The 26,825-nt window shown below is 45.8% G+C and overlaps 1 protein-coding gene across 6 annotated transcripts in view; it reads right to left on the reverse strand.

The window, feature by feature from the left end:
- LOC122552164 (EVI5-like protein) overlaps positions 1 to 26,825 on the reverse strand; it is a 214,493-nt gene that overhangs the window by 130,257 nt on the left and 57,411 nt on the right. For all 6 annotated transcript variants that reach the window (XM_087983404.1, XM_087983407.1, XM_087983403.1 and 3 more), the window contains one exon: positions 24,223 to 24,276. In XM_087983404.1, coding sequence (XP_087839530.1) covers positions 24,223 to 24,276 — 54 coding nt within the window. The remainder of the gene's footprint in view (positions 1 to 24,222; positions 24,277 to 26,825) is intronic.

Below are 26,825 nucleotides of genomic sequence, written 5' to 3' on the forward strand. Positions count from 1 at the left end.
CTTGTACTAGATGGTTAAGTTAACTGATGTTCTTCAGCCTAGCGTAGCATCTTCACATCAGAGTCTTGTTTGAATGATGGAGATGCTGATATCCCAGCAACAGGCCAGAATGGCAGTCTGCAACATGCCCATTCTCAACATGAACCCAAAGCATCAAATAACTCAGCAATATACAGACCGTGTGCTACATGACCCGATGCTGGATAAGGAGAAAATCAATCCCATTAATCACCAAACCTACTCAGACAATCTAATGTGTGCATTGAAAAAATGCATTGAACAACTGGAAGTAATCATTGAGATAGACATTTTTTTCTAAAGAAAGCATCAGTGATAGTTCCTTCAGTGGAAAGCGAAGAGCATGGTGCCCTGAGCCCTCTCCCTCGAAATATGCAAAAATACACATTCTTCACAACCTTGGAAATATAATGCTGGAGAGTACATGTGAGGCACAGAAACTCAAGGCACAGGGCTGGGAGTGATTCCACCTGAAAGGTCAGGTCAAATAAAAGATCTGAAAAGTCTGGGAACTGATAGCTGCCTTCTGCACTGCTGCTCTGTAACCATGAAATACTTCAGGACACCTCCTAATGCCTAGATACAATACCAGTTAGCTCTACCTGGACTGAGGAAACAAAACTTCACAGCTACAAACATAAGTCAGTCAACAGGATGTAGACATCACCCACTGGGTGCGAGAAACGTTTGGGGTGGGGGTCACTGGACCCGAAACTCTAATTTCTCTCCACAGATGCTACCTGATGTACTGAGTTTTTCCAGCAATTTCTGATTCATTCCTGATTTCCAACATGTGCAGTTCTTCAGTTTTTTTTGCAGTTTGGGCTGGAAAGGTTAAGTAAACAAAGTCAGCATTTTACTTTCTTTGGGGCACATTACAAGCTGTTCAAAAGGCAAAGTAGAAAATGTGTTGCTGGAAAAGCGCAGCAGGTCAGGCAGCATCCAAGGAGCAGGAGAATCGAGGCGTCGATTCTCCTGTTCCCTGGATGCTGCCTGACCTGCTGCGCTTTTCCAGCAACACATTTTCAGCTCTGATCTCCAGTCCTCACTTTCTCCCAAAAGGCAAAGTAACCTTGACCCCAGATACAGCCACGTAAAGGCTTGGTGTTGTTTCCCATCGGAACCCCGTCTCCCAGTAGCCATGTATCCTATCAGTAATGGGACCAGGCAGACAAAACCCTGTTGGCCACAGCCAGCCTGAAGGCATTCGTGTGCCCTGATAAATGGGCCCATGCTAGATAACTTAGTATTAAGCTGGAAGATAAAGTTAAGATTTCTGAAGACAGTATTATGTAGCACATACAGATTAAAGAATGAAATGGATGCTATAGGCAGCTTCTATAAAACCAAGAAACAGAGTGCAGTTTCCACACGGAGCACAAAGAATTGAGGACAACGCCTACATTAACACACTGTTTATCTAGGTCTTAAAGCTATCAGACATAAAAACAGCTTCACAAAGAACCCGAGTTGCTGAAACCTTTACCGGATTAGAGTGAAAGCTGTCAGATTTTCCTAGGAAAAGTAGGTTTTTTTCCCCCTTGAGAATCTTTTTTTTTTAAGGACAGGAGGACACAACAAAACTCCAAGCCAGTGTTCTGTTTGGGGGTTGGTGGGGGGTCCTTGCTATCACCAGCAGGAACTTTCCACCTTAGTTAAAGTGCAGCAGCTCACCAGGGAGGAGGAGATGCTGTCGTCTATTCTTCCTGTAGGCCAATAGTAACCTTAACCAACTTTATGGGGATCTCAACATCGGTTATGTCCAAACACCGAATCACATTGATATAAATGTTTCACATACACAAAGGTTTTGGGATTTGGTAGTGCAGTGAAGAATTTAGAGCCCATAATCACAGAACTGTATTATATCTTCATTCAAATCAGGCCCCAGGGACAGAAGAATAGGGGACAGCCTTCTGAAACAGGGCTGAGTAGACATGGCATCAAGGGGAGGTCATGTCTGGTAAATCTGTCACAAATTCTTTGAAGTAATGAGCAAGTTAGAGGAGAGCCAGTGGATGCAATCTACTTGATTTGTGATTTTTGAGAAGATTTGGAGCTCAGGTTGAGGTTCAGTTTGTAAGTTTGCTCACTGAGCTGGTGGATTTGTTCTCAGATGTTTTGTCACCATGCTAGGTAACATCATCAGTGAGCCTCCGGTGAAGCGCTGGTGTTATGTCCCGTTTGCTGTGTGCGCGTGTCTTGGTCTCTTAAGGTGGGTGATATCGCTTCCGATTCTCTTTCTCAAAGGTTGGTAAACAGGGTCCAAATTGATGTGTTCATTCATGGAGTTTGGGTTTAAATGCCAGGCCTTGAGGAGTTCCCGTGTGTGTCTCTGCTTATCCTGTCCTAGGAGGGATGTGTTGTCCCAGTCAAAGTGGTGTCCTCCTTTGTCTGTAAGTATGGATACTAGTGATGGTGGGTCATGTCTTTTTTTGCGGCTAGTTGGTATTCGTGTATCCTGGTGACTAGCTTTCTGCCTGTCTGTTACAGTTCATGCATAGTATTTTGTAAATGACATTTGTTTTGCTGGTTGTGTGTATAGGGTCCTTTAAGTTCATCAGGCACTGTTTAAGTGTGTTGGTAGGTTTGTGGGCTACCGTGATGCCAAGGGATCAGAGTAGCCTGGCAGTCATTGCAGTGATGTCTTTGATGTGGCTAGAGTTTCTGGGCGTGTTGTATCTGCTTGTTTTGGTTTGTTGTTGAAAAGTCTGTGTTTATTGGGTACCCGCTCTTTTTGAATACACTGTGTAGGTATTTTTCTTCTGCTGCTCGTAGTCCCTGGGTGTTGCATTTAAATCGTGTCCTGATACAGCTCCGTTTGTGGGTGTTGGGATGATTGCTCCTGCTGTTAAATATCTGGTCTGTATGTGCTTGTTTCCTGTAGACACTGGTCTGAAGTTTTCCATTAACTGTTCGTTCCATGCTGCCATCTAGGAAGGGGAGTCTATTGCTGTTCTCCTCCTCTTTGTGAATTTTATGCCAGTCAGAATATTGTTAAACGTTGTTGTAGGTTTTCTCCGATTTGTTCCATTTTGAGATAACAAAGGTGTTTGGATTGGATAGTGGGGACGGCTGTTGGAGAACTTCAGACCAGCGTTTACAGGAAAGGAACACACAAACACAGACCAGATACTTAACTACAGAAGCAATCATCCCAATACCCACAAACACAACTGCATCAGGAGATTATTTAAACAGGCCACAACACTCTGCAGCACCCAGGAACTATGAGCAGCAGCAGCAGAAAGTTCAAGAAGAGCACGTACCCAATCAACACAGTCCACCGAATCCTAAACAACAAACCCAAACAAGCAGACACAACCTGCCCGAAACTCTATCCACGTTACCATATACGAAAGACATCTCTGAAATGGCTACCAGACTACTTCAACCCCTTGGCATCATGGTAGCCCACAAGCCTACCAACACACTTAACAGCTACTGACGAACCTAAAGGACCCTATACCAATAACCAGCAAAACAAATGTCAATTACAAAATACCGTGCAAGGACCGTAACAAACATTACATCAGACAGAAAACTAGCCACCAGGATACACGAACACCAACTAGCCACCAAGACATGCCCCACTATCACTAGTATCCTTACAGACAGATGAAGGAGGACACCACTTTGACTGGGACAAAACATTCATCCTAGGACAGGCTAAACAGAGACATGCACAGGAATTCCCAGAGGCCTTGCATTCTAACTGGAACTCGGTCAATAAACACATTGATTTGGACCCCACTTACCAACCTCAGAAAGAGAGCCGGACATGATATCACCCACCTTAACAGACCAAGACACACCAATAGAAAGCAGAACATAACAGCAGCGCTGCACCGGTGGCTCACTGATGTTACCTAGAATGGTGACGAAACGTCTGAGAACAAACCTACCAGCTCAGTGAGCAAACTTACAACCTGATATATTTGATTTTCCAGAAAGTCTTTGACAAGGTGCAGACTTGATGGGCCAAAGGGCCTTTTCTGTGCATATGAGTGTAGGGGTCGCCCAGGAGGCTGCTATCATAGAATCCTTACAACATGGAAACAGGCCCTTTGGCCCAAGTCCATACTGACCCTCTGAGCAGTATCCCACGCAAACCCATTCCCCTCCCCATTACTTTACATTTACCTCTGACTAATGCACCTAACACTATGAGCAATTTAGCATGGTCAATCCACCTAAACTGCACATCTTTGGACTGTGGGAGGAAACTGGAGCACTCGGAGGAAACCCACACAGACACGGGGAGAATGCGCAAACCCCACACAGACAGTCGCCCAGGGTTGGAATTGAACCCAGTTCTTTGGCGCTGTGAGGCAGCAGTGCTAACCACTGAGCCACCATGCTACCCAAATAAGGTAAGAGCCCATGTTGTTAAGGGCAAGGCTTTGGCATGGACAAAGGATTGGCTGACTGGCAGAAGGCAGACAGTAGGGATTAAAGTGTCTTTTTCTGGATGGCAGTTGATGACTAGTGGGATTCTGTACTCATTATGTATTAACAATCTGGATGAAGGGATGGAGGGCACTGCTGCTGAGTTTGCAGGTGACCTAGGGACAGGTGGTGTTGAGGAAGCAGGGAGGCTGCTGAGGACTGGGCAAAAAAAGGCAGGTGGAATACAATGTCGGAAAGTGTGAGGTTATGCACTTTGGTCAGAAGAATAAAGGCGTAGACTCTTTTCTAAACGGGAAAAGCGTCGACAATCTGAAGCACAAAGAGACTTAGGAGTCCAGTTCAGGATTCGCTTAAGGTTATCATATAGGTTCAGTCAGCAGTTAGAAAGGCTAACAAAAATGTCAGCATTCATTTCAAGAAGCCTAGAACACAAGTGCAGAAATGTACTTCTGAAGCTCTAAGGCTTCGGTCAGACTGCATTTGGAACAGCAGAGCAGTTTTGGGCCAAGTATCTAAGAAGGACGTATAGTGTTGGAGAGGCTCCAGGGGAGGTTTAACACAATGATTCCAGGAAAGAAGGGCTTGTCAGATGAGCAGTAGTTGAGGACTCTGTATTCAATGGAGTTTAGAAGGATGAGGGGAGATCTGATTGAGACTTAGAGTACTGAGGGGCCTGGATACAGAGATGTGGAGGTAATGTTTCTACCACTAGGAGACACTAGGACCTGAGCACATAGCCCAAGAGGCAAGGGATGATCGTTCAGCACTGAGATAAGGAGGAACTTCTTCAGCTGTTAATCTGAGGAACTCACTGTTGCAGATGGCTGTGGAAGCCAAGTCATCGGGTGTTTTTAAAGACTGAGATACATCGAATCATCATTGCTAAGGGGATCAAAGGTTACAGGGAGAAGGCAGGAGAAACCGGTCAGTTATGATCGATTGACAAAGTAGATCATTCAGCCCATCAGGTCCGATCTACTCCTGTGTCTTACTAGATATCTCAAAATGTTGGCCCTCCATTATACAGTAGTTGGTTGCAGTATTTGAACTGCACACCCACCCATGCAGCCAGGCAACAGTCTGAAGGAGCTTCACAAGGACAAACCAAACGTGCAATTCAAATGTGAAGGATTTATGGAAGATAGTTTTCCAGACTAACTAGAGAACAGGCTAATCTGGTTGTGGTATTGTTCAATGGAAGATGGTTAATTAATTATAAATAAAAACACAGTGTGCTGGAGAAATGCAGGTGGTCTGGCAGCATCCTTAGAGAGCAAGTAGCAAGTTTTCTCTCAACAGTTAATTAACTAACTTGGGGTAAGGAGACCACGAGGAGTAGCGACCATAATACAAAAGAATTAGTTTGAGAGTAAAAATGAGTTGAACAACTGTAAAACTTGGGTCATAAATTGAAACAAAGCAAACTAAACAGGAACAAGGGGCGAGTTGGCTAAGATAGATTTGAAAATTCCTTTAAAAAAAATAGGATGGCAGACAAGGAGTGGTGATCATTTAAAGATTCAATGGCTCAGATATTCCAGTCTGTAAGAAGAGCTAGATTTGGAGACTTGAGAATACCAACTTAATAGTTAGCCAGAAAAACGCTAGTGGACTAAAAACCTGCTCCAACTGCCAGTCAGCCAGAACACTTACTGACACTGCTCCCATCGCCCTCGCAGGACAGTGACCCACTGTAACTCCTCATCCACCCAGTACCTTACCCTCTACCTCTCCTCCCATCTGTACTCCTGTTCCCTCGCCCACTTGTCTTACACACCTACCTCTGTCAGTAGCTGGCAAAAGGGCTTTGGGAACGATAAGGGTTTTAACTTACTGGAACGTGGTAGTTTTTGCTATGGGGTGGGGTGAGGGGTGGGGACATGTGTTGACCTCCAAAGCCGATCCTGTGTGGATGGATTACTAGTCAGTCACTTTCCTATGATAAAGGCATCTGGGACTGAGAGGCAAGTGAACAGTCTTTAATAGGATTGCCATTGGCTGGATCTGTTCCAACAAAAATTGGAAGATCTGCACGAACACATAATTTGTAACAAATCTAGATCTCTATTTGCACAATAAATCTACAGGAAATGTGATCCAATCAGTGTTGACAAGATGAATTAAAGATGGCATGAGATCAAAAGAAGAGAATTATAAAGGTTGCCATAAAAGATTTTAAAAATGTGAGGATTCAGAAGATTTCCAAGTCCAGCAGGGGAGGACCAGGAAAGTGATGTTGATTATGCTCCAAGAGGTCACTACATTTCTTGGGCACTAATGAAATAGAGAATGAGAGTAAACTAATGGGGGGGGGGGGGGATAAACAGGTTTCAAAATGTTTCTACAGATATGCAAATAGGAAAAGTTGAATGAGATTAATCATGGAGGACGAAGTTAAAAATCACCAACAGGTTTAATTGGAAGCACACTAGCTTTCGGAGCGACGCTCCTTCATCAGGTGATAGGAGAAAGTGAGGACTGCAGATGCTGGAGATCAGATTCGAGAGTGTGTTGCTGGAAAAGCACAACAGGTCAGGCAGCATTCGAGGAACAGGAGAATTGACGTTTTGGAATGCTTCCTGATGAAGGGCTCTGGTCCTAAACGTCGATTCGCCTACTTCTTAGATGCTGTCTGACCTGCTGTGCTTTCCCAGCGCCACACTCTTGACTGAGGTTAATCATGGGCCCAACTGACACTGAAACAGGTTAAATTATGATGAGGAATAAGGAAATGATGACATTAAACAAATATCTCACGTCAATCATTATGGGAAGGAAAATGTTCTGAAGCTGTGGACAGCCAAGAGCGCAGGGAAGAGGAGGATCTCAGATGATTCAGGAAGAGAAAAACATACTACTGGAGGGACAAGACTATGGGCCAACAAATTCCTGGTCCTGACTAGAGTTGCAGAGAGAGTGGTTTTGATCTGCCAGAATTCCTCAGATTTGAGAACAGCTCTCAGATCGAAAGCAAACAGACATAAGCAGGTTATTGAACTCGGGCAGAAAGGAAATAGAAAACTATAGATCAGTTAATTTAACCTAACTTTTAGTCAAAATGCTAGAATCTGTCAGAGATATGGTAACAAGTCACTTAAAAAATCACAATATGATTAAGCAGTTGTAACTTAATTAAGCACAGTTAACACAGATTTATGACAGGGAAATTGCAGGGGTTTTTTTGAGGATCTAACTAGTAGTGTGAATAATTTGGAACTAGAGAATGTAGTGTATTGATTTTCAAAAAAGCATTTGAGAAGATGCTACCAGAAAAGGAATTAGAGTTTATGGGATCGGATAATATATTTGCATAGATTCTGTTTTCTGACCACAAACGAATCCTGAAGAAAAAAGGATTATTTGGGACATTTCTGAGTTGGTAGACTGTAACTAGCAGGATACCACAAGGATCAGTATTTGGGCTTCAGCTAATTACACAGTACAACTATGAATTAGATGAAAGCGCTGATTAAAGCGTATCCAAGCTGCTCACTATATAGAGCTGGGTGTGAACTAAGTGATAAGGAGGGCACAAGGCTGCAAGGAAATACAGACAGATGCAGGTGGAATAGAATGAGTCAATGTGTCCAGCTTCCATTTTTGCAACAAAAGCTAATATAATTTGCTTTCCTAATTGCTTGCTGTGCCTGTATGTTAACTGCATGACTGCAGCTATTTTCCATTAATTTCTCATTAAAAATAATCTTTTATTATTCCGCTAAGAGATTGACATAAAAGAGTAAAGAAGTCTTATCACAAATATGCAGGGCATTTGAGTGGCCCCATCTGGGGTACTGCAGTTTTGTTCCTGTCCTAAGAGAGACGTAGAGCTGACCAAAGCACAATACCTGATCTGGTATTGTGCTACAGGATGGGACTAATTGTTGAGCTTCTAGCAAAGGCACCCCTAGATAGCAGTAATCATAACACAACGGGATTTTACATTCAGTTTGAGGAAGAGGTGGATGGGTTTGAGACCCTCTTTTTAAAGTTAAGGAAGAGGAATTAAAAGGGCATGAAAGAGTGACTAAAGCAAATAGGCAAATGAGGTTTAAGGATAGGTCAACAAAGATGCAGTGGCAAATATTTAAGGGATTACTTCAGAATATACAGAATAATTATAGTGCTGGGACCTCAACTATTTGCAACTTAAATAAACAACTTGGACGATGGAACAGAAAGTAAGGCTCCCAAAGCTGCTGATGATACAAAGATAGGAAAGCAAATTGTGAAAAGGTCCTAAGGCAACTATAAAAAAAGATATAGGCAGCTGAAGTGACTAGGCAAAGATGTAGCAAATAAAGGATAATGTGGGAAAATACAAAATTATTCCTGATAGCAGCACGGTGGGCGGCACGGTGGCATAGTGGTTAGCACTGCTGCCTCACAGCGCCAGAGACCCGGGTTCAATTCCTGCCTCAGGCGACTGACTGTGTGGAGTTTGCACGTTCTCCCAGTGTCTGCGTGGGTTTTCTCCGGGTGCTCCGGTTTCCTCCCACAGTCCAAAGATGTGCAGGGTCAGGCGAATTGGCCATGCTAAATTGCCCGTAGTGTTAGGTAAGGGGTAAACATAGGGGTATGGGTGGGTTGCGCTTCGGCGGGTCGGTGTGGACTTGTTGGGCCGAAGGGCCTGTTTCCACACTGTAAGTAACCTAATCTAATCTAATTATCTCAATGGTGAGAATTTGCACAGTACGTAGGAATCTGGATGTCCTAATGCAAGAATCAAATAGTTGTTATACAGATACAGCAAGTAATTAGAAAAGCTAATATAATGTTTATTGTGAAAATTAGAGAGGCTAAACTTCAGTGTGACCATGCTTGGAATACAGGAAGGATATAAATGGATGCAGTTTAGGCAAGGTCTGGGAGCAGAGGTACAGGAGGAGGCTGTTCAATAAGTATGTTCATGGCTAATTGAGCATTTCAATGCCTTTCATCTACACCTGGCAATCATAAATCGGTCAATCTCTACATAAAAATAATAAGACTGAGCCTCCACAGCCCTCTGAGAATTCCAAAGGTTCACAACCTGAGTCAAAACAACGTTCTCCTCATCGCAGACTGAAATGGCACCCACATTTTAAAATGGTTTCCTTAGTTCTCAATCCCCAGATATCTTATCTGCATCTACCCTAACAAAATACTGAAAAGGATAGATAAATGTCAATGAGTGCAGAAAGGGGGAAATCGAGGTAGAAGCTCAGACATTATTTAGGGAACTGTAGCTCCATGGTCAAGCGGCTAGTGCAGTCCTTATTCCCTATGTTCACACCAAACTAAAATGAACAGTTTCTTCTCGCAAAATGTGAGCTGCAAGGGAATAAACACAAACCATTCCCAGAAACAACCATCCTTGCTTTAACAATGTCAAGGAAATTGAGGTTTGGCAGGGGAATCAGTCTGTAGTCAAGGGGTTAAACCGCATAGAGCCTAATTTAGAAGCCAATTATATGCAAATGTCTCCTTGATTCAGAGAAGGCTTTAAATTGAATCGTGGGCAAAAGGGTAAATGAGAAAGGAGATTTAGAAAGTTGAAAAGACAAGGCAAGGTAATGCTAATTAAGAGTGTGAAAGGAAGGGACAAAGCCTGGAAACATAAATAAATAAAAGTGTGCCCAAGCAAATATAGCCAGAGGAGGGAAGACTGGTTTAAACTGAAGTAGTGTTTTCTGGTGAAGATTTGGAGATGCTGGCGTTGGACTGGGGTGTACAAAGTTAAAAATCACACAACACCAGGTTATAGTTCAACAGGTTTAATTGGAAGCACACTAGCTTTCGGAGCGACGCTCCACTATCACCTGATGAAGGAGCGTCGCTCCGAAAGCTAGTGTGCTTCCAATTAAACCTTTGGACTATAACCTGGTGTTGTGTGATTTTTAACTTTTCTGGTGAAGAGAGATTTAGAAATCCAAACATAAACGTTGAGGCAATAGAAAAGTATTTGAGCTGGGTATAGAGAGTGAGAGTTGTAATAGGAAGGGACAATGTTTAACAGTAATAATGCTTCAGAGAGTGAGGTCCATGCAGGATACAGAAAAATTAAGTTAAAGTCAGAATGCATGGAACATCTACAATAAGGTGGATCAGCCAGTGGCAGAAATAACTATGAATGGTTTATGGTCTAATCATCATTACAGAAGCATGATAACCAAATGAAAAATGGAAATGAGTGAGGAAGGATCTTGGCTCAATACATCAAAGCAGACATGAGTTTTTTTAAAATGGCCACGGGATAACAGCATCACTGGCTGGGCCAGCATTTATGTACCATTCCTAATCACTCTGCAGGTGGTGGTAGTGAGCTGGTCTTCAAGCACCCTGCAGTCCACATAACGTAGGTCCACCTAGAGTGCTGTTAGGCAAGAGGCTCCCAGAGACACAGAACAGAACAGCATAGTACAGGCCCTTCGGACATCAATGTTGTGCCAACCTTTCATCCTACTCGAAAATCAAACTAACCGATATATCCTTCATTTTACTATTATCCACTTGCCTATCCAAGAGTCATGTAAATGTCCCAAATGTCTCGGACTCTACTACCACCGTGGACAGTGCATTCCACGCACCCACCACTCTCTGGGTAAAGAACCTACCTCTGACATCTCCCCTAAACCCTCCTCCAATCACCTTAAAATTATTCCCCTTTGCGATAGCTGTTTCTTTACTAGATTAGATTAGATTACTTACAGTGTGGAAACAGGCCCTTTGGCCCAACAAGTCCACACCGACCCGCCGAAGCGCAACCCACCCATTCCCCTACATTTACCCCTTACCTAACACTACGGGCAATTTAGCATGGCCAATTCACCTGACCTGCACATCTTTGGACTGTGGGAGGAAACCGGAGCACCCGGAGGAAACCCACGCAGACACGGGGAGAATGTGCAAACTCCACACAGTCAGTCGCCTGAGTTGGGAATTGAACCCGGGTCTCTGGCGCTGTGAGGCAGCAGTGCTAACCACTGTGCCACCATGCCGCCACCATGCCGTACATCCATATCAAGTTGCCTCTCACCCTTCCTCACTCCAATGAGAAAGGCCTCAGCTCCTTCAACCTTTCTTCATAAGACATGCCCTCCAGTCCAGGCAGCATCCTGGGAAATCTCCTCCAACCCTCTCTAAAGCTTCCACATCCATCTTATAATGAGGCGACCAGAGTTAACACAATATTCCAAGTGAATAATGTTCTATTGCAGCTTTATTTGTGGGTGTTGGGATGACTGCTTCTGTAGTCCCGTATTTAATTCGTACATGTTGTTTCCCTGTAGACGCAGGTATGAAGACACACGAGAATTCTTGGAAGCATGGCATTGCAACCAGAACTCTATCAACAAACACAGAGACTTGGATCATATTTACCACCCCCTGAGAAAAAGAGCAGGAAATGACATCACTAAACATCCAAACCGAAAGCAGGACGTAACACCAGCGTTTCCCCGGAGGCTCACTGATGATGTGATTTGGAGAAAGTGAGCACTGCAGATGCTGGAGATCAGAGTCGAGTGTGTGTTGCTGGAAAAGCGCAGCGGGTCAGGCAGCATCCGGGGAGCAGGAGAATCGATGTTTCAGGCATAAATCCTTCATCAGGGAGGGAGCTTGTGGGCCAGGGGGACAAGAAGGCAGCTGAGGCTGTGAAAGGTAGATGAAGATGAGGGAGAAGGTGACAGGTTGGACAGGAGGGTGGAATGAATAGGTAGGAAGGGAGATGGATAGGTCAAGAGGGCTGTGCAGAGTTTGAGGCTTGGGACTGGGACAGTGACATCCTCATCTGCCTGGCTGAACTGGTGCTCACCTTCAACAACTTCTCCTTCCAATCCTCCCACTTCCTCCAAACCAAAGGGGTGGCCATGGGCACCTGCATGGGACCCAGCTATGCCTGTCTGTTTGTCGGGTACATGGAACAATCCATCTTCCACAGTTACACTGGCACCACCCCCTCACCTGTTCCTCCGCTACATTGATGACTGTATCTGCGCTACCTTGTGCTCCCACAATGAGGTTGAGCAGTTCATCAACTTCACTAATACCTTTGACCCCAATCTCAAATTCACCTGGACCATCTAAGACACCTCCCTCCCCTTCCTGGACCTCTCCATCTCCGTTTCCGGCAATCAATAACTACGGACATCTACTATAAATCCACCAACTCCCGCAGCTATCTGGTCTATACTTCCTCCCACCCTGCCTCCTGTAAAAACACCATCCCTTATTCCCAAGCCTTCCGCTTCAGCTGCATTTTTTCCGAGGATGACCAATTCCACTACAGAACACACCAGATGGCCTCCTTCTTCAAAGACCACAACTTCCCCTCCCACGTGGTCAATGATGCCCTCCAGCATATCTCCACCACATCCCGCATCCCCACCCTTGAAATCTACCCCTCCAACTGCAACAAGGACAGAAACCCCCTGGTCCTCATTCTACCCCACCAACCTCCGAATTCATCGCATCATCCTCCACCATTTCCGCCACCTACAACCGACCCCACTAATGCGGATATATTTCCCTCCCCATCAGCGTTCCAGAGAGACCATTCCCTCCATGACTCCCTCATCAGGCCCATGTCCCCACCAGCCCATAGCCCAGCACCTTCTCCTGCTACTGCAGGAATCACAAAACCTGCGCACACACCTCCCCTCTCCCCTCCATCCAAGGCCCCAAAGGATCCTTCCACATCTGTCAGAAATTTACCTGGACTTCCACACGTTACCTACTGTATCCGTTGCACCCGATGTGGTCTCCTCTATATTGAGGAGACTGGACACCAACTTGTGGATCATTTCAGAGAACATCTCTGGGACACCCACACCCACCAATCCCACTGCTCTGTGGCTGGACACTTCAACTCCCCCTGGATGCTGCCTGACCTGCTGTGCTGTTCCAGCAATAAAGTTTCAACTTCAACTTCCCCTCCCACCCCACCAAGGTATTCATGTCCATTCTTCCATCACCAAACCCTAACCACTCGATGCCTAGAGGTTGAACGTCTCCTCTTCTGCCTTGGGACCCTGCAACACACGGGATTAATGTGGATTTCACCAGTTTCCTAATTTCCCATTCCCCCAACATTATCCCAGTCCCAAGCCTTCAACTCGACACCACTCTCCTGGCTGGCTTATCGCCTTTCCCATCTATCCGCTCCACCCTCCTCTCTGACCTATCACCTTCTCCCCCACCTTCACCTACCTATCACATTCCCAGCTGTCTTCCCCCAAGCCCCACCCCCATTTATCTCTCAGCCCCGGCCCACAAGCCTCATTCCTGACGAAGGGCTTGTGCCCAAAACATCGATTCTCCTGCTCCTCAGATGCTGCCTGACCAGCTGTGCTTTTCTAACACTATTCTCCTGACCACTGATGTTACCTAATATGGTGATAAAACGTCCGAAACCAAAGCTTCCAAATCAGCAAGCAAACTCACATCCAGAAACTCAACTTGAGCTACAAATCTTTTCAAAACTTGCCAACAGATAAGCCAATTTTCTTTCAAATGGGAATAGACCCTATCCCTCAGTATCTTCCCCAGCAGCTTCCCAACTACTGGTGAAAGTGAGGAGTGCCAATGCTGGAGATCAGAGTCAAGACTATGGTGCTGGAAAAGCACAGCAGGCCAGGCAACAACCAAAGAGCAGGAGAATGAATGTTTCGGGCATAAGCCATTCATCAGGAATAAGGATTGTGAGCCAAGGGGATAGAGAGATAAATGGGAGGGAGGTATGGCTGGGTGGAAGACAGCTGAGAGTGCGATAGGTAGATGAAGTGGGAGTAATGGTGATAGGTCAGAGAGGAGGGTGGTGTGGATAGGTGGGAAGGAAGATGGACAAGTAGGACAGGTCATGAGGGTGGTGCCGAGTTGGAAGGTTCGATCTAGGATAAGGTGGACGGGGGGGGTGGTGGGGGGAGATGAGGAAACTGGTGAAATCCACATTGATGCCATGTGGTTGCAGGGTCCCAAAGCGGAAGATATGGCATTCCTCCTCCAGGCATCAGGTGGTAAGGGAGTGGTGATGGTGGCGGCCCAGGACCTGCATGTCCTTGATACAAAGGCAGGGGGAGTTGAAGTGTTCAGCCACGGGGCGGTTGGGTTAGTTGGTGCAGGTGTACCGGAGAGGTTCTCCAGAGCACTCTATGAGTAGGTGTCCTGTCTCCCCAGTGCAGAGGAGACCGCATCGGGAGCAATGGATACAATAAATGACATGTGGAAGTGCAGGTGAAACATTGATGGATGTGGAAGGCTCCTTTCGGGCTTTGGATGGAGGTGAGGGGGGAGATATGGGCACAGGTTTTTCATTTCCTGCAGTGGCAGGGGAAGGTGCCAGGAAGGGAGGGTGGGTTGTTGGGGGGCGTCGATCTGACAATGGTGTCGTGGAGGGAGTGGTCAACATTGGAGCAACAGACAGTAAATGATATGTGGACAGGACCCCCTCCATCCCCGATCATCATCTTTCAGCCCACCAATCTCTGGATACATTGTATCATCCACCTGTAAACAGACCCCACCATCAGAAATGTTTCCCTCCCCACCCCATCTGCTTTCCATAAAGGCCATTCCCTCAGTGACTCCAGTCAGGTCCATGCACAGCCCAACAACCCACCCTCCCGTCCTGGCACCTTCCCCTGCCACCACAGGAAATGCAAAACCTGCGCCCACACCTCCTCCCTCACCTCCATCCATGACCCTAAAGGAGCCTTCCACATCCCTCAAAGTTTTATCTGCACATCCACCAATATTATTTACTGGATCTGCTGCTCCCAATGCGGTCTTCTCTACATCGGGGAGACAGGGCACCGAACTTGGGGAACGCTTCAGAGAACATCGCCAGGATACATGCATGAAGCAACCCCACCACCCCGTGGCCGAACACTTCAACTCACCCTCCCACTCCACCAAGGACATGCAGGGCCAGGGCCCCCTCCATCGCCAAACCATTATTACCAGATGCCTGGAGGAGGAACACCTCATCTTCTGCCTTGGGACCCTCCAACCACACGGGATTAATGTGGGATTCACCAGATTCCTCATTCTGCTCCTCCCACAACCCTCCACCTTAACGCAGATCCAACCCTCAAACTCTGCATCATCCTCATGACCTGTCCATCTTCCTTCCCACCTATCTGATCCACCCCCCTCTCCGTCCTATCACCATTACCCTCACCTTCATCTATCTATTGCATTCACAGCTACCTTCCCCCCCCCCCCCCCCCCCCTCCCCCCTCCCATTAATCTCTCAGCCCCCAGCCCACAAGCCTCATTCCTGATGAAGGGCTCATGCCCGAAACATTGATTCTCCTGCTCCTGGAATGCTGCCTGACATGTTCTGCTTTTTTAGCACTAGGGCAGCATGACGGCTCAGTGCACTGCTGTCTCACAGCACCAGGGACCTGGGTTCGATTCCAGCCTCGAATGACTGTCTGTGTGGAGTTTGCACATTGTCCCCGTGTCTGCGTGGGTTTCCTCTGGGTGGTCCGGTTTCCTCCCACAATCCAAAAAGGATGTGGTCAGGTGAATTGGCCATGCTTAATTGCCCATAGTGGTAGGTGAATTAGTTAGGGGTAAATATAGGCTAGGGGAATGGGTCTGGGTGGGTTACTCTTCAGAGGATCGGTGTGGACTTGTTGGGCCGAAAGGCCTATTTCCATACTGTAAGGAACCAAAGCTAATCACCATTCTCTCGACTCCTGACCCCTGACCACGACATCGGGCTCATCAGTCTACAATCACCTGGATTATCCCTGCTACCCTTCTTCAACAATGGGGACAACATTAGCAACTTTCCAGTACTCCAGGACCTCACCCATGTTCAAGGATGCTGCAAAGATATCTGTTAAAGCCCCAGCTATTTCCTCTCTTGTTTCCCTCAGTAACCTGGGATAGATTCCAGCCGGACCTGGGAACTTGTCCACTTTAATGCCTTTTAGAATACCCAACACTTTCTCCCTCCTTATGCTGACTTGACCTAGAGTAATCAGACATCTATCCCTAACCTCAACATCCACCTTGTCCCTCTCCTCGATAAATACCGATGCAAAGTACTCATTAAGAATCTCACTCACTTTCTCTGACTCCACACATAGCTTCCCTCTTTGTCCTTGAGTGGACCAACCCTTTCCCTAGTTACCCTCTTGCTCCTTATATATGAGTAAAAGGCTTTGGGATTTTCCTTAACCCTGTTTGCTAAAGATATTTCATTACCCCTTTTAGCCCTCTTAATTCCTCATTTCAAATTGTTCCTACATTCCCGATATTCTTCCAAAGCTTTGTCTGTCTTCAGTCACTGAGACCTTATGATTGCTTCCTTTTTCCTGTTCGCTGATCTCAATTTCACCTGTCATCCATTTCTACCCCTCATTTTCACATGGACATGACTTTCCTACACTCTAATCAACCTCTCTTTAAAAGCCTCCCACATATCCAATGTGGATTTGCTTTCAAACAGTTGTTTCCAATCCACATTCCCTGACTCCTGCTGAAGTTTGGTATAGTCGGCCTTTCCCCAGTTTAGCACTCTTCCTTTCAGATTTTGTCCACGAGTATTGTAAAACCTACAAAATAAATTGTGAGCACTATTCCCAAAGTAATCTTCTACTCAAAGTTCAACCACCTGGCCGGGCTCATTCCCCAATACCAGGTCCAGTATGGCCCCTTCCTGAGTTGGACTATTTACAAACTGCTCTTGAAAACCCTCCTGGATGTTCCTTACTGATTCTGCTCCATCTAGACCTCTAACACTAAGGATCTGTTTCCATGCTGTACATCTCTATGACTCTATGACCCCCCACCCTGTTGCTCCTACATCTTTCCATAATGTTTACATATTTATACCTCTATCTCACACTCGCTGTGGGGAGGCCTGTAGTACAGCCCCAACATTGTTACCGCACCCTTCCTATTTCTGAGTTCTGCCCATATTGCCTCACTGCTCGAGTCCTCCACAGTGCCCTCCTTCAGCACAGCTGTGATACCCTCCCTGACCAGTAATGCTGACTTGACCTCCACCTTTTTTATTTCCCTCTCTATCCCGCCTGAAGCATCAATATCCTGGGATATTTAGTTGCCAATCATACCCTTCCCTCAGTAATAGCAATAACATCATATTCCCAGGTACTAATCCAAGCCCTAAGTTCATCTGCCTTACCTACATCAAAACAAATGCACCTCAGACCACCTGTCCCTCTGCATTCATCCTCCGCTCCCTGCCTATTCTTCCCCTTAGTCACGCTGACGTCATTGTCTAGTTCCTTACAGGCTTTAGTTACTACCTCTTTACTGTCCATTAACCTCCTCATTTGGTTCCTATCCCCTGCCACATTAGTTTAAACCCTCCCCAACAGTGTTAGCAAAAGCACCCCTAAGGACACTGGTTCCAGTCTGGCCCAGGTGTAGACCGTCCGATTTGTAATAGTCCTACCTCCCCCAGAACCGGTCCCAGTGTCGACAAAATCTGAACCCCTGCCTCCTGCACCATCTCTCCAGCCACACATTTATCCTGCCTATTTTTTCATTCCTACTCTGACTAGCACGTGGCACCAGTAGCAATCCTGAGAGTACAACCTCTGAGGTCCTACTTTTCAACTTGGCTCCTAACTCCGTAAATTCTGCTTGGAAGTCCTCATAGTTTTTTTTAAACCCATGCCATTGGTGCCTATATGCATCACATCGACTGGCTGTTCACCCTCCCCCCTTCAGAATGTCCTGCAGCCGATCTGAGACATCTCTTACCCATGCTCCTGGGAGGCAACATACCATTCAAGAGTCTTGCTTTCGACCACAGAATCGCCTATCAACTCCCTTTACAATTGAATCTCCTATGACTATAGCCCTTCCATTCTTTTTCCCACCCTTCTGTACAGCAGAGCCAGCCACGGTGCCATGAACCTGGCTACTGCCGCCTTCCCCTCGTGAGCAAGCTCCCCCAAAACTATCCAAAACGGTATACCTGCATTGAAGGGAGATGATCGCAGGGTACACCTGCACTGCCTTCCTGCCTGCTCTCTGAAGATGGTGTATGGACTGTCAAACCAAACAAGCTGGCTTGTCCTGAATGGTGCCAAGATTGAGGATAGTTGGAAGTGCATCCATCCAGGCAGCTGAAGAATATTCTATCACATCCAGACAATGATTTTATTTATCCACTGCATGTGGACATTGCTGGCTTGGCCAGCATTTATTGCTTAGCCATAATTGCTCAGAGGGCAGTTAAGAGTCAACCACATTGCTGGAGGTATGGTGTTACATGTAGACTAGACCAGCAAAGGGCAGCAGAGTTCCTTCCCTCAAGGACAATAATGAACTAGATGTGTTTTTTTTTAAACAATAGTCAACAGTGGTTACATAGTTGGAATTAGACTTGCTTTTTATTCCAGATTGTTACTGAATTCAAATTTCAGCACCCACCATGACGGGATTCAAACTCACCACTTCAGAACATTCACCTGGATTTCTGGTTACAAGTCCACTGACATGACTATTACACCTAAACATGATTTGGACTGAGGAGGTGGTGAACAGGTATTGAGAAGTCAGCAGGGCAGTTATTCAATACAGAATTCCTAACTTCTAATCTGCTGTTGTAGCCACGATATGGATATGGATATGGATATGGATATGGATATGGATATGGATATGGATAAGGATAAGGATAAGGATAAGGATAAGGATAAGGATAAGGATAAGGATAAGGATATGGATATGGATATGGATAAAGTGAAACTGGGATGAAATAACAAAAGCAGAGTGCTGGAGAAACCCAGCAGGTCTGACAGAGAGAAAACAGAGTTAATGTTTTGCATCCAGTGACCCTTTGTCAGAAGTTCTGCTTGCTCCCAGCCCCCACACTCAATTCTTCTGCTCACTGATACTATCACCCCACCAAATGAAATAACAAATTAATCAGAGTTCTTTGAGGGTCTAACAATTAGAGTAGATAAAGGGAAACCAGGCAATGGACAATGCTGGAGGCTTCTGAAGAGGAGTCATGCAGAATTTGATACATGAGTTCTGTGCTTCCCCTTCCTCAGTGATAATTTCTTGCTTTGCGATGAGGCTACTTGATTTTCCTGAAGACATTCGATAAGGTAGAACAAAAGGACTAATACATTAAGATAGGCTCATGTGTTGCAGGGGATGTATGAGCATGGATAGAGGATTGGCTAATGGACAGGAAGCAGACAGGAGGGCATTTTCAGGCACACGGACTGCTATTATTGGAGTGCTGAGTGGGGCCTCAGCTACATACAATCTTGATTAATAACTTGAATGAAGAGACTAACAGTAATCTAGCCATGACTGCTGACAACAGGAAGTTAGTTGGGAATGCAGCTGTTGTGAAGAGTACACTAAAAGGCTGCAAAGAGATACAGACCAATGTCATTCAGGGAATGACACAAGACAGCAGATAGAGTATAATGTGGAGAATTCGGATGTAAACCATTTTGGTCATGAGAAAAGAAAACTGGATTTTAAAATAAATCCTGAATAGTGTGCACAATTTTGCTCTCTGGATTTAAGGAAGCCATAGTGAGGTGGTGTTGGACTGGGCTGGACAAAACAAATTAAAAATCACACACCAGGTTATGGTCTATACTTCCAAACTTCTCTTTCCAATCCTCCCACTTCCTCCAAACCAAAGGAGTAGCCATGGGCACCCGCATGGGCCCCAGCTATGCCTACCTCTTCGTAGGATATGTAGAACAGTCCATCTTCCGTAACTACACTGGCACCACCCCCACCTTTTCCTCTGCTACATCGATGACTATATCAGCGCTGCCTCGTGCTCCCACGAGGAGGTTGAACAGTTCATCCACTTTACCAACACCTTACACCCCGACCTCAAATTCACCTGGACCGTCTCAGACTCCTCCCTCCCCTTCCTAGACCTTTCCATTTCTATCTCGGGCGACTGAACCAACACGGACATCTACTACAAACTGACCGACTCCCACAGCTACCTGGTCTACACCTCCTCCCACCCTGCCCCCTGTAAAAACGCCATCCCATTCTCCCAATTCCTTCGTCTCCGCCGCATCTGCTCCCAGGAGGACCAGTTCCAATACCGAACAACCCTGATGGCCTCCTTCTTCAAGGACCGCAATTTCCCCCCAGACGTGATCGACGATGCCCTCCACCGCATCTCTTCCACTTCCTGCTCCTCCGCCCTTGAGCCCCGCCCCTCCAACCACCACCAGGACAGAACCCCACTGGTCCTCACCTACCACCCCACCAATCTCCATGTACAGTGCATCATCCGCCGTCATTTCCGCCACCTCCAAACGGACCCCATCACCAGGGATATATTTCCCTCCCCTCCCCTATCAGCGTACTGAAAAGACCACTCCCTCCGTGACTCCCTTGTCAGGTCCACACCCCCCACCAACCCAACCTCCACTCCCGGCACCTTCCCCTGCAACCGCAAGAAATGCAAAACTTGCGCCCACACCTCCCCCCTTACTTCCCTCCAAGGCCCCAAGGGATCCTTCCATATCCCTCACAAATTCACCTGCACCTCCACACACATTTACTGCATCCGCTGCACCCAATGTGGCCTCCTCTATATTGGGGAGACAGGCCGCCTACTTGCAGAACGTTTCAGAGAACACCTCTGGGACACCCGACCAACCCAACCACCCCGTGGCTGAACACTTCAACTCCCCCTCCCACTCCACCAAGGATATGCAGGTCCTTGGACTCCTCCATCGCCGGACCATAGCAACACGACGGTTGGAGGAAGAGCGCCTCATCTTCTGCCTAGGAACCCTCCAACCACAAGGGATGAACTCCGATTTCTCCAGTTTCCTCATTTCCCCTCCCCCCACCTTGTCTCAGTCCCAACCCTCGAACTCAGCACCACCTTCCTAACCTGCAATCTTCTTCCTGACCTCTCTGCCCCCACCCCACTCCGGCCTATCACCCTCACCTTGACCTCCTTCCACCTATCGCATTTCCAACGCCCCTCCCCCAAGTCCCTCCTCCCTACCTTTTATCTTAGCCTGCTTGGCACACTTTCCTCATTCCTGAAGAAGGGCTTATGCCCGAAACGTCGATTCTCCTGTTCCTTGGATGCTGCCTGACCTGCTGCGCTTTTCCAGCAACACATTTTCAGCTAGACTTCCAAATAAACCTGTTTGACTAGAAGCTGGTGTTGCGTGATTTTTATATTGACAGGAAGGACATACATGCTTTGGGAGAGGTCCAGCTAAAGGTTCATGCGATTGGTGCCTGGGATGAAGGGGTTGAGTAAATTGAGTCTATATTCTTTGCAGTTCAGAAGACTGACAGGTGATTACATCAACAGATGGAAAGGCCTGGCAGGGGAGACACTGAGCTTGTGTGCCCTGACTGGGGAGTCTGGAACAGGGGCAGTCTCACTACAAAGGATTGAACCTTTTTTGCTCTTAGATGAGGTGAATTTCGTTCTTATAAAGGCTTGTGAATCTTTACAATTCTCTACCCCACAGGCTTGTGGATGCTCAGTCACTGATCATATTTAAACTTGCAACAAGGCAGATCGCTGGTCTCTCAGGAAATCAACCAGTTGGAGCAGCGCTCCGAAAGCTAGTGCTTCCAAATAAACCTGTTGGACTAGAAGCTGGTGTTGCGTGATTTTTAACGGGGATCAGGCAGAAAAGTGGAGCTAAAGCTCATGTTCAGCCATGACCGGGGTGAACGGCAGAGCAAGCTCAATGATCTACACCCGCTCTGAGTTCTTGTGTTTATGCTTCATGACAGGACCCTGGCCCTCTTGTGAAGCAGTGGTAGTGTCCCTGCCCTTGGACCAGAAAGCCCTGGATTCAAGTCCCACACCTCTAAAAGACATGTAATAACATCTCTGAACAGATTGATTAGAAAAATAAGTTTTAAAAATTCTATAACCAGTCCCACCTAGTAAGTTCCCCTCTCCCACTGCACCCCACCCCACCCCCCCCCCCCCACCACACACACACACACAATCATCATCTCTGCCTTGCACCCCAATTTACAAATCTCCCCTCTCCCCCACCTCATCTCAGATCCAACTCGACACTGCCCTCTTGACCTGACCCATCCTACCTGTCCATCTTCCTTCCCAGCAACCTTCCCCCAGTTCCACACCTACCCCACCCTTCTATTTATCTCTCAGCCCCCTTCCCACTCCACATTCATAATGAAGGACTCATGCCAAAAATGTCAACTCTCCTGCTCCTCGGATGCTGTCTGACCTGCTGTGCTTTTCCAGCACCATACTTTTTGACTCTGACTCTCCAGTATCTACAATCCTCACTTTCTCCACATTGTTGCAGAGTTGATAATTAAACACAGTTCATTCAACAACATGGAGAGCTATACAACACATTATGTCTGTGTTAACTCAATTCTAGAACAATTTTCCATCCCAAGTTCCAATAGTCTCCATCTTGACTACTCCATGTACCAAAGCACTCAACAGACACAGCCTATATAAATTTGTTCTAAATTTTAAATTGATGACCTTTTATCACAGGCAACTATGAAAACATTCTCTTAATTATCTACAAAAAGTAGAAAACCTTCATTAAGGCTCCACAGGGGAGAGAGTACCTATATCTCTAGTTTCTTTGCATCAGTACAATTTCTCATCTCCGCGTTCTCCTGGTGAAATTTTGGCTTTTATCGTCCCTTATATCATGGGGTCCAGAACTGCACATAGCATGTTAAATGTAGTGCAGCCAATATTTTGTCTAAATTTACTTTTTCACCAAATTCCTGTAGTCTCTGTTCCTATTTTTTTTTTAAAAAGAGTTATGCTTCTGTTGAAAATCTCACAACACGACGTTATAGCACCATTCCTTCATCAGGTGGCTGTAGAGTGATGAAGGAGCAGCGCTCCGAAAGCTAGTGCTTCCAGTTAAACCTGTTGGACTATAACCTGGTGTTGAGAGATTTTTAACTTTGTCCACCCCAGTCCAAAACAGACACCTCCAAATCAACACTTCTATTGGCTCTTGATTTTATTGAGCCGCAGTCACACCTTCAGAGAATGTGTAGGAGCTTCAAGGTGTCTTTGCCCACCTTTGCCCTTCACTATCCCTCACCCACCAGGTTTCACAGCTGCAAAATGGTAAGGCATTCAAAAAAAAATTAAAGACTGAAAGTTAGCTTTTTTTGTTTAAGTATGGTTTAATAATTTATGTTACAAAATAACTTTACTGTTTGATCCATATTTCACAAATAAGACTCTCTTGCCCAAAATTCAAACTTACAGGAAGCAAAAAAGCTTCTGCACAGAGCCTAACAAAAAGGGTGAATATCCATCTTCCTTCCCAGCTGCCTTTCCCTCGGACCCACGCCTGCATTTATCTCTCAGCGCCCTTCCCCGTTCACATTCCTAAGGAAGTGTGGATGCCTGAAACATCCACTCTCCTGCTCTTTGGGTGCTGCCTGACTGGCTGTGATGACTGAGAAACACTAACTACTAATCTTGCAAATAAAAAAAATTGCCACAAAATCCTCCACCTTGCAGTGCTCAAACACACAATCACAGATTTTGGAATGCTTTTTGCCAAGAGCAGGCAGAAACAAAATACTGTTGGAAACCTGAATTCAAAACAGGAAAAGCTGGAAATACTCTGGTCAGGCTGCATCTGAGAGAGAAAGACAATTACTGTTGGAGGATGACAACCTTCCATCTGACAAAAGGCTGACCTGGAATATTACTTTCATTTCTCTCTCGACATAACTGTATAGGAGGCAGCAGGCAGCATTGGACAGGTCAAAGACTAATCAAAGTCAAACTATCCAAAACAGTGACCTACAAACCATATCGGGAACATATCGTACCTTCTCGAGGGTTTCAATTCGCTGCTTGAGGAGGCGATTTTCAGTTCGGAGTCTCTGTGGAACAAGGAGGAAATCAGGTTAAGCACACTGGCACAAAACCCAGTGAGACTGCTGTATACATCTCTGCAGTAATAGCTATATAATCTTTGTCCAAATTTTTTGTCAGACGGCAGGTTCAGATTAGTTTTCTATGAATGGTCAAATTTTGATTTTGGACAATGATTTATACTACTTCATGAAGGCATCAAGAATGTCTAAATTTCAAATGGGAATTTTTAAAAGGCTGTTGTTTGAGTGCCTCCATTTATATGATATGCCAGAAGATCTCAAACAGGAGATATGCTCTCAGGGAAACGTGCCATACATCCAATAACAGCCATTTCAACCATGCGATAGACAGTCAAGTGTTCGCAGTGTAGACCAGAATTGTACAGAGGGTGTGCTTTCCGAATGATCCTTGCAGGACGTTCTGTAGCACCAAGCTTGGGAAAGGAGTCTGAAGGTGCCCTTTGGAGGATCAACCAACAGAATGGCTTTGAAAGCCTAGTAACTTACCACAGCACGAGGGTTTCAATCTGAGCTACTAGCCAGCACTGCAGGTGGGAAATAAAACCTTCTCAAAAACCTCTGCTCAGCTCAACGGCAAAACTAACTAGAGACCAGAAAATATCAGCAATGAGCATATCCCAAACAATGATCTATGTAAATGTTGAGTACATACTGGTCTCTAATCCAAATATCGTTGAACAGAGGAAGGATTAACCCACACAGCTCCCTGACACATCAGTGAACCTGCACAGTTACTGCCTTTGCTGTTTGAATTCATGTATGGCTGGATATTGGAGTGCATCTGGGAAAATCAACAAAGAGTGATATTCACAACTGATCTTGGAGAAACCCTATTGAGGTCACGGCACAGACAGATAAGTGAACAGTTTTAAGTGTGGCCTTACAGTAAGTCTGCAGTAGTGAGAGAGTGGGTTCTTTCATGATTATATGTTTTATTCAGATATGTCTCTTAATTAAACTTAAAAATACAAGCCATAAGTATTAAGCTAGCCTGAAGCAATGTTTTGTAGAGGAATAAGATAGTGCGACTTTCTGGGTCTGTAGACTGAAAGAAGCAAAATGGCCTTTAGTCAAGTGATATGTTCTTCTGGTCAGATGTGGAAGGTTAGGGATAGTTTACATGTTACTGAGGTTTATATCTGCAATAAATGTCTTTTGGTTACAAATCCTATCATATGGAATGGATCCATTGGAGCGGCAGTTAGTGGCAATGAGGAATTTACAAGAGCAAGGGGATGTGATAGATGGCATTTATAGGAAGGGAGAAAAGTTGCAGATACAATCACATAGATGGGTTAACTCCAGGAAAGGTAGAGAGATAGGCAGTTAGTGCAGGACTCTTCTGTGGCTATCCCCATTTCAAACAAGTATGCGGTTTTGGAAAATGTAGGGGGTGATAGATTCTCAGGGGAATGTAGCACGAACAGCCAATTTTCTGGTATCAAGACTGGCTCTAATGCAATGAGGGATAGGTTGGGTTCCAAGCAACCGATTGTGTGAGGGGTCTATTTAGTCCGAGGTACAGACAGACATTTCTGTGGCCAGCAGTGAAAAATCAGAATGGTGTGTTGCCTCCCTGGTGCCAGGATCAAGGATGTCTCAGAGAGGGTGCAGCATGTTCTCATGGGGGAGAGGGCGCAGCAGGACGTCACTGGACACGTTGGAACCAACGACATAGGAAGGGAAGAGGTTGAGATTCTTAAGGGAGATTACAGAAAGTTAGGCAGGAATTTTTTAAAAAGGGTCCTTGAAAGTAATAATGTCTGGATTACTCCTGGTGCTGTGAGCTAGTGAGGGCAGGAATAGGAGGATATAGCAAATGAATGCATGGCTGAGGAGCTGGTGTATGGGATAAGGATTCACATTTTTGGATCATTGGAATCTCTTCTGGGGGTTGAAGTGACCCTACAAGAAGGACGGATTGCACCTAAATTGGAAGGGGACTAACATACTGGCAGGGAAATTTGCTAGAGCTGCTCGGAAGGATTTAAACTAGTAAGGTGGGGCGGTGGGGGGGGGGGGGGGGGGGGGACCCAGGGAGATAGTGAGGAAAGACCAATCTAAGACTGGTACAGCTGAGAACAGAAGTGAGTCAAACAGTCAGGGACAAAGCAGAGAACAATGCAGGATTGATAAATTAAACAACATTTATTCCAATGCAAGAGGCCTAACAGGGAAGGCAGATGAACTCAGAGCATAGTTATAAACATGGGACTGGGATATCATGGCAATTACGAAAACATGGCTCAGGGATGGGCAGGACTAGCAGCTTAATGTTCCAGGATACAAATGCTACAGGAAGGATAGAAAGGGAGGCAAAAGAGGAGGGGGAGTGGCATTTTTGATAAGGGCTAGCATTACAGCTGTGCTGAGGGAGGATATTCCCGGAAATACATCCAGGGAAGTTATTTGGGTTGAGCTGAGAAATAAGAAAGGGATGATCACCTTATTGGGATTGTAATATAGATCCCCAAATAGTCAGCAGGAAATTGAGAAACAAATTTGTAAGGAGATGTCAGTTATTTGTAGGAATA

Source organism: Chiloscyllium plagiosum, unplaced genomic scaffold, assembly GCF_037043375.1.
Source record: "Chiloscyllium plagiosum isolate Xiang-an unplaced genomic scaffold, Cpla_swu_hap1 HiC_scaffold_45, whole genome shotgun sequence".
In the NCBI taxonomy this organism is placed as follows: domain Eukaryota; kingdom Metazoa; phylum Chordata; class Chondrichthyes; order Orectolobiformes; family Hemiscylliidae; genus Chiloscyllium; species Chiloscyllium plagiosum.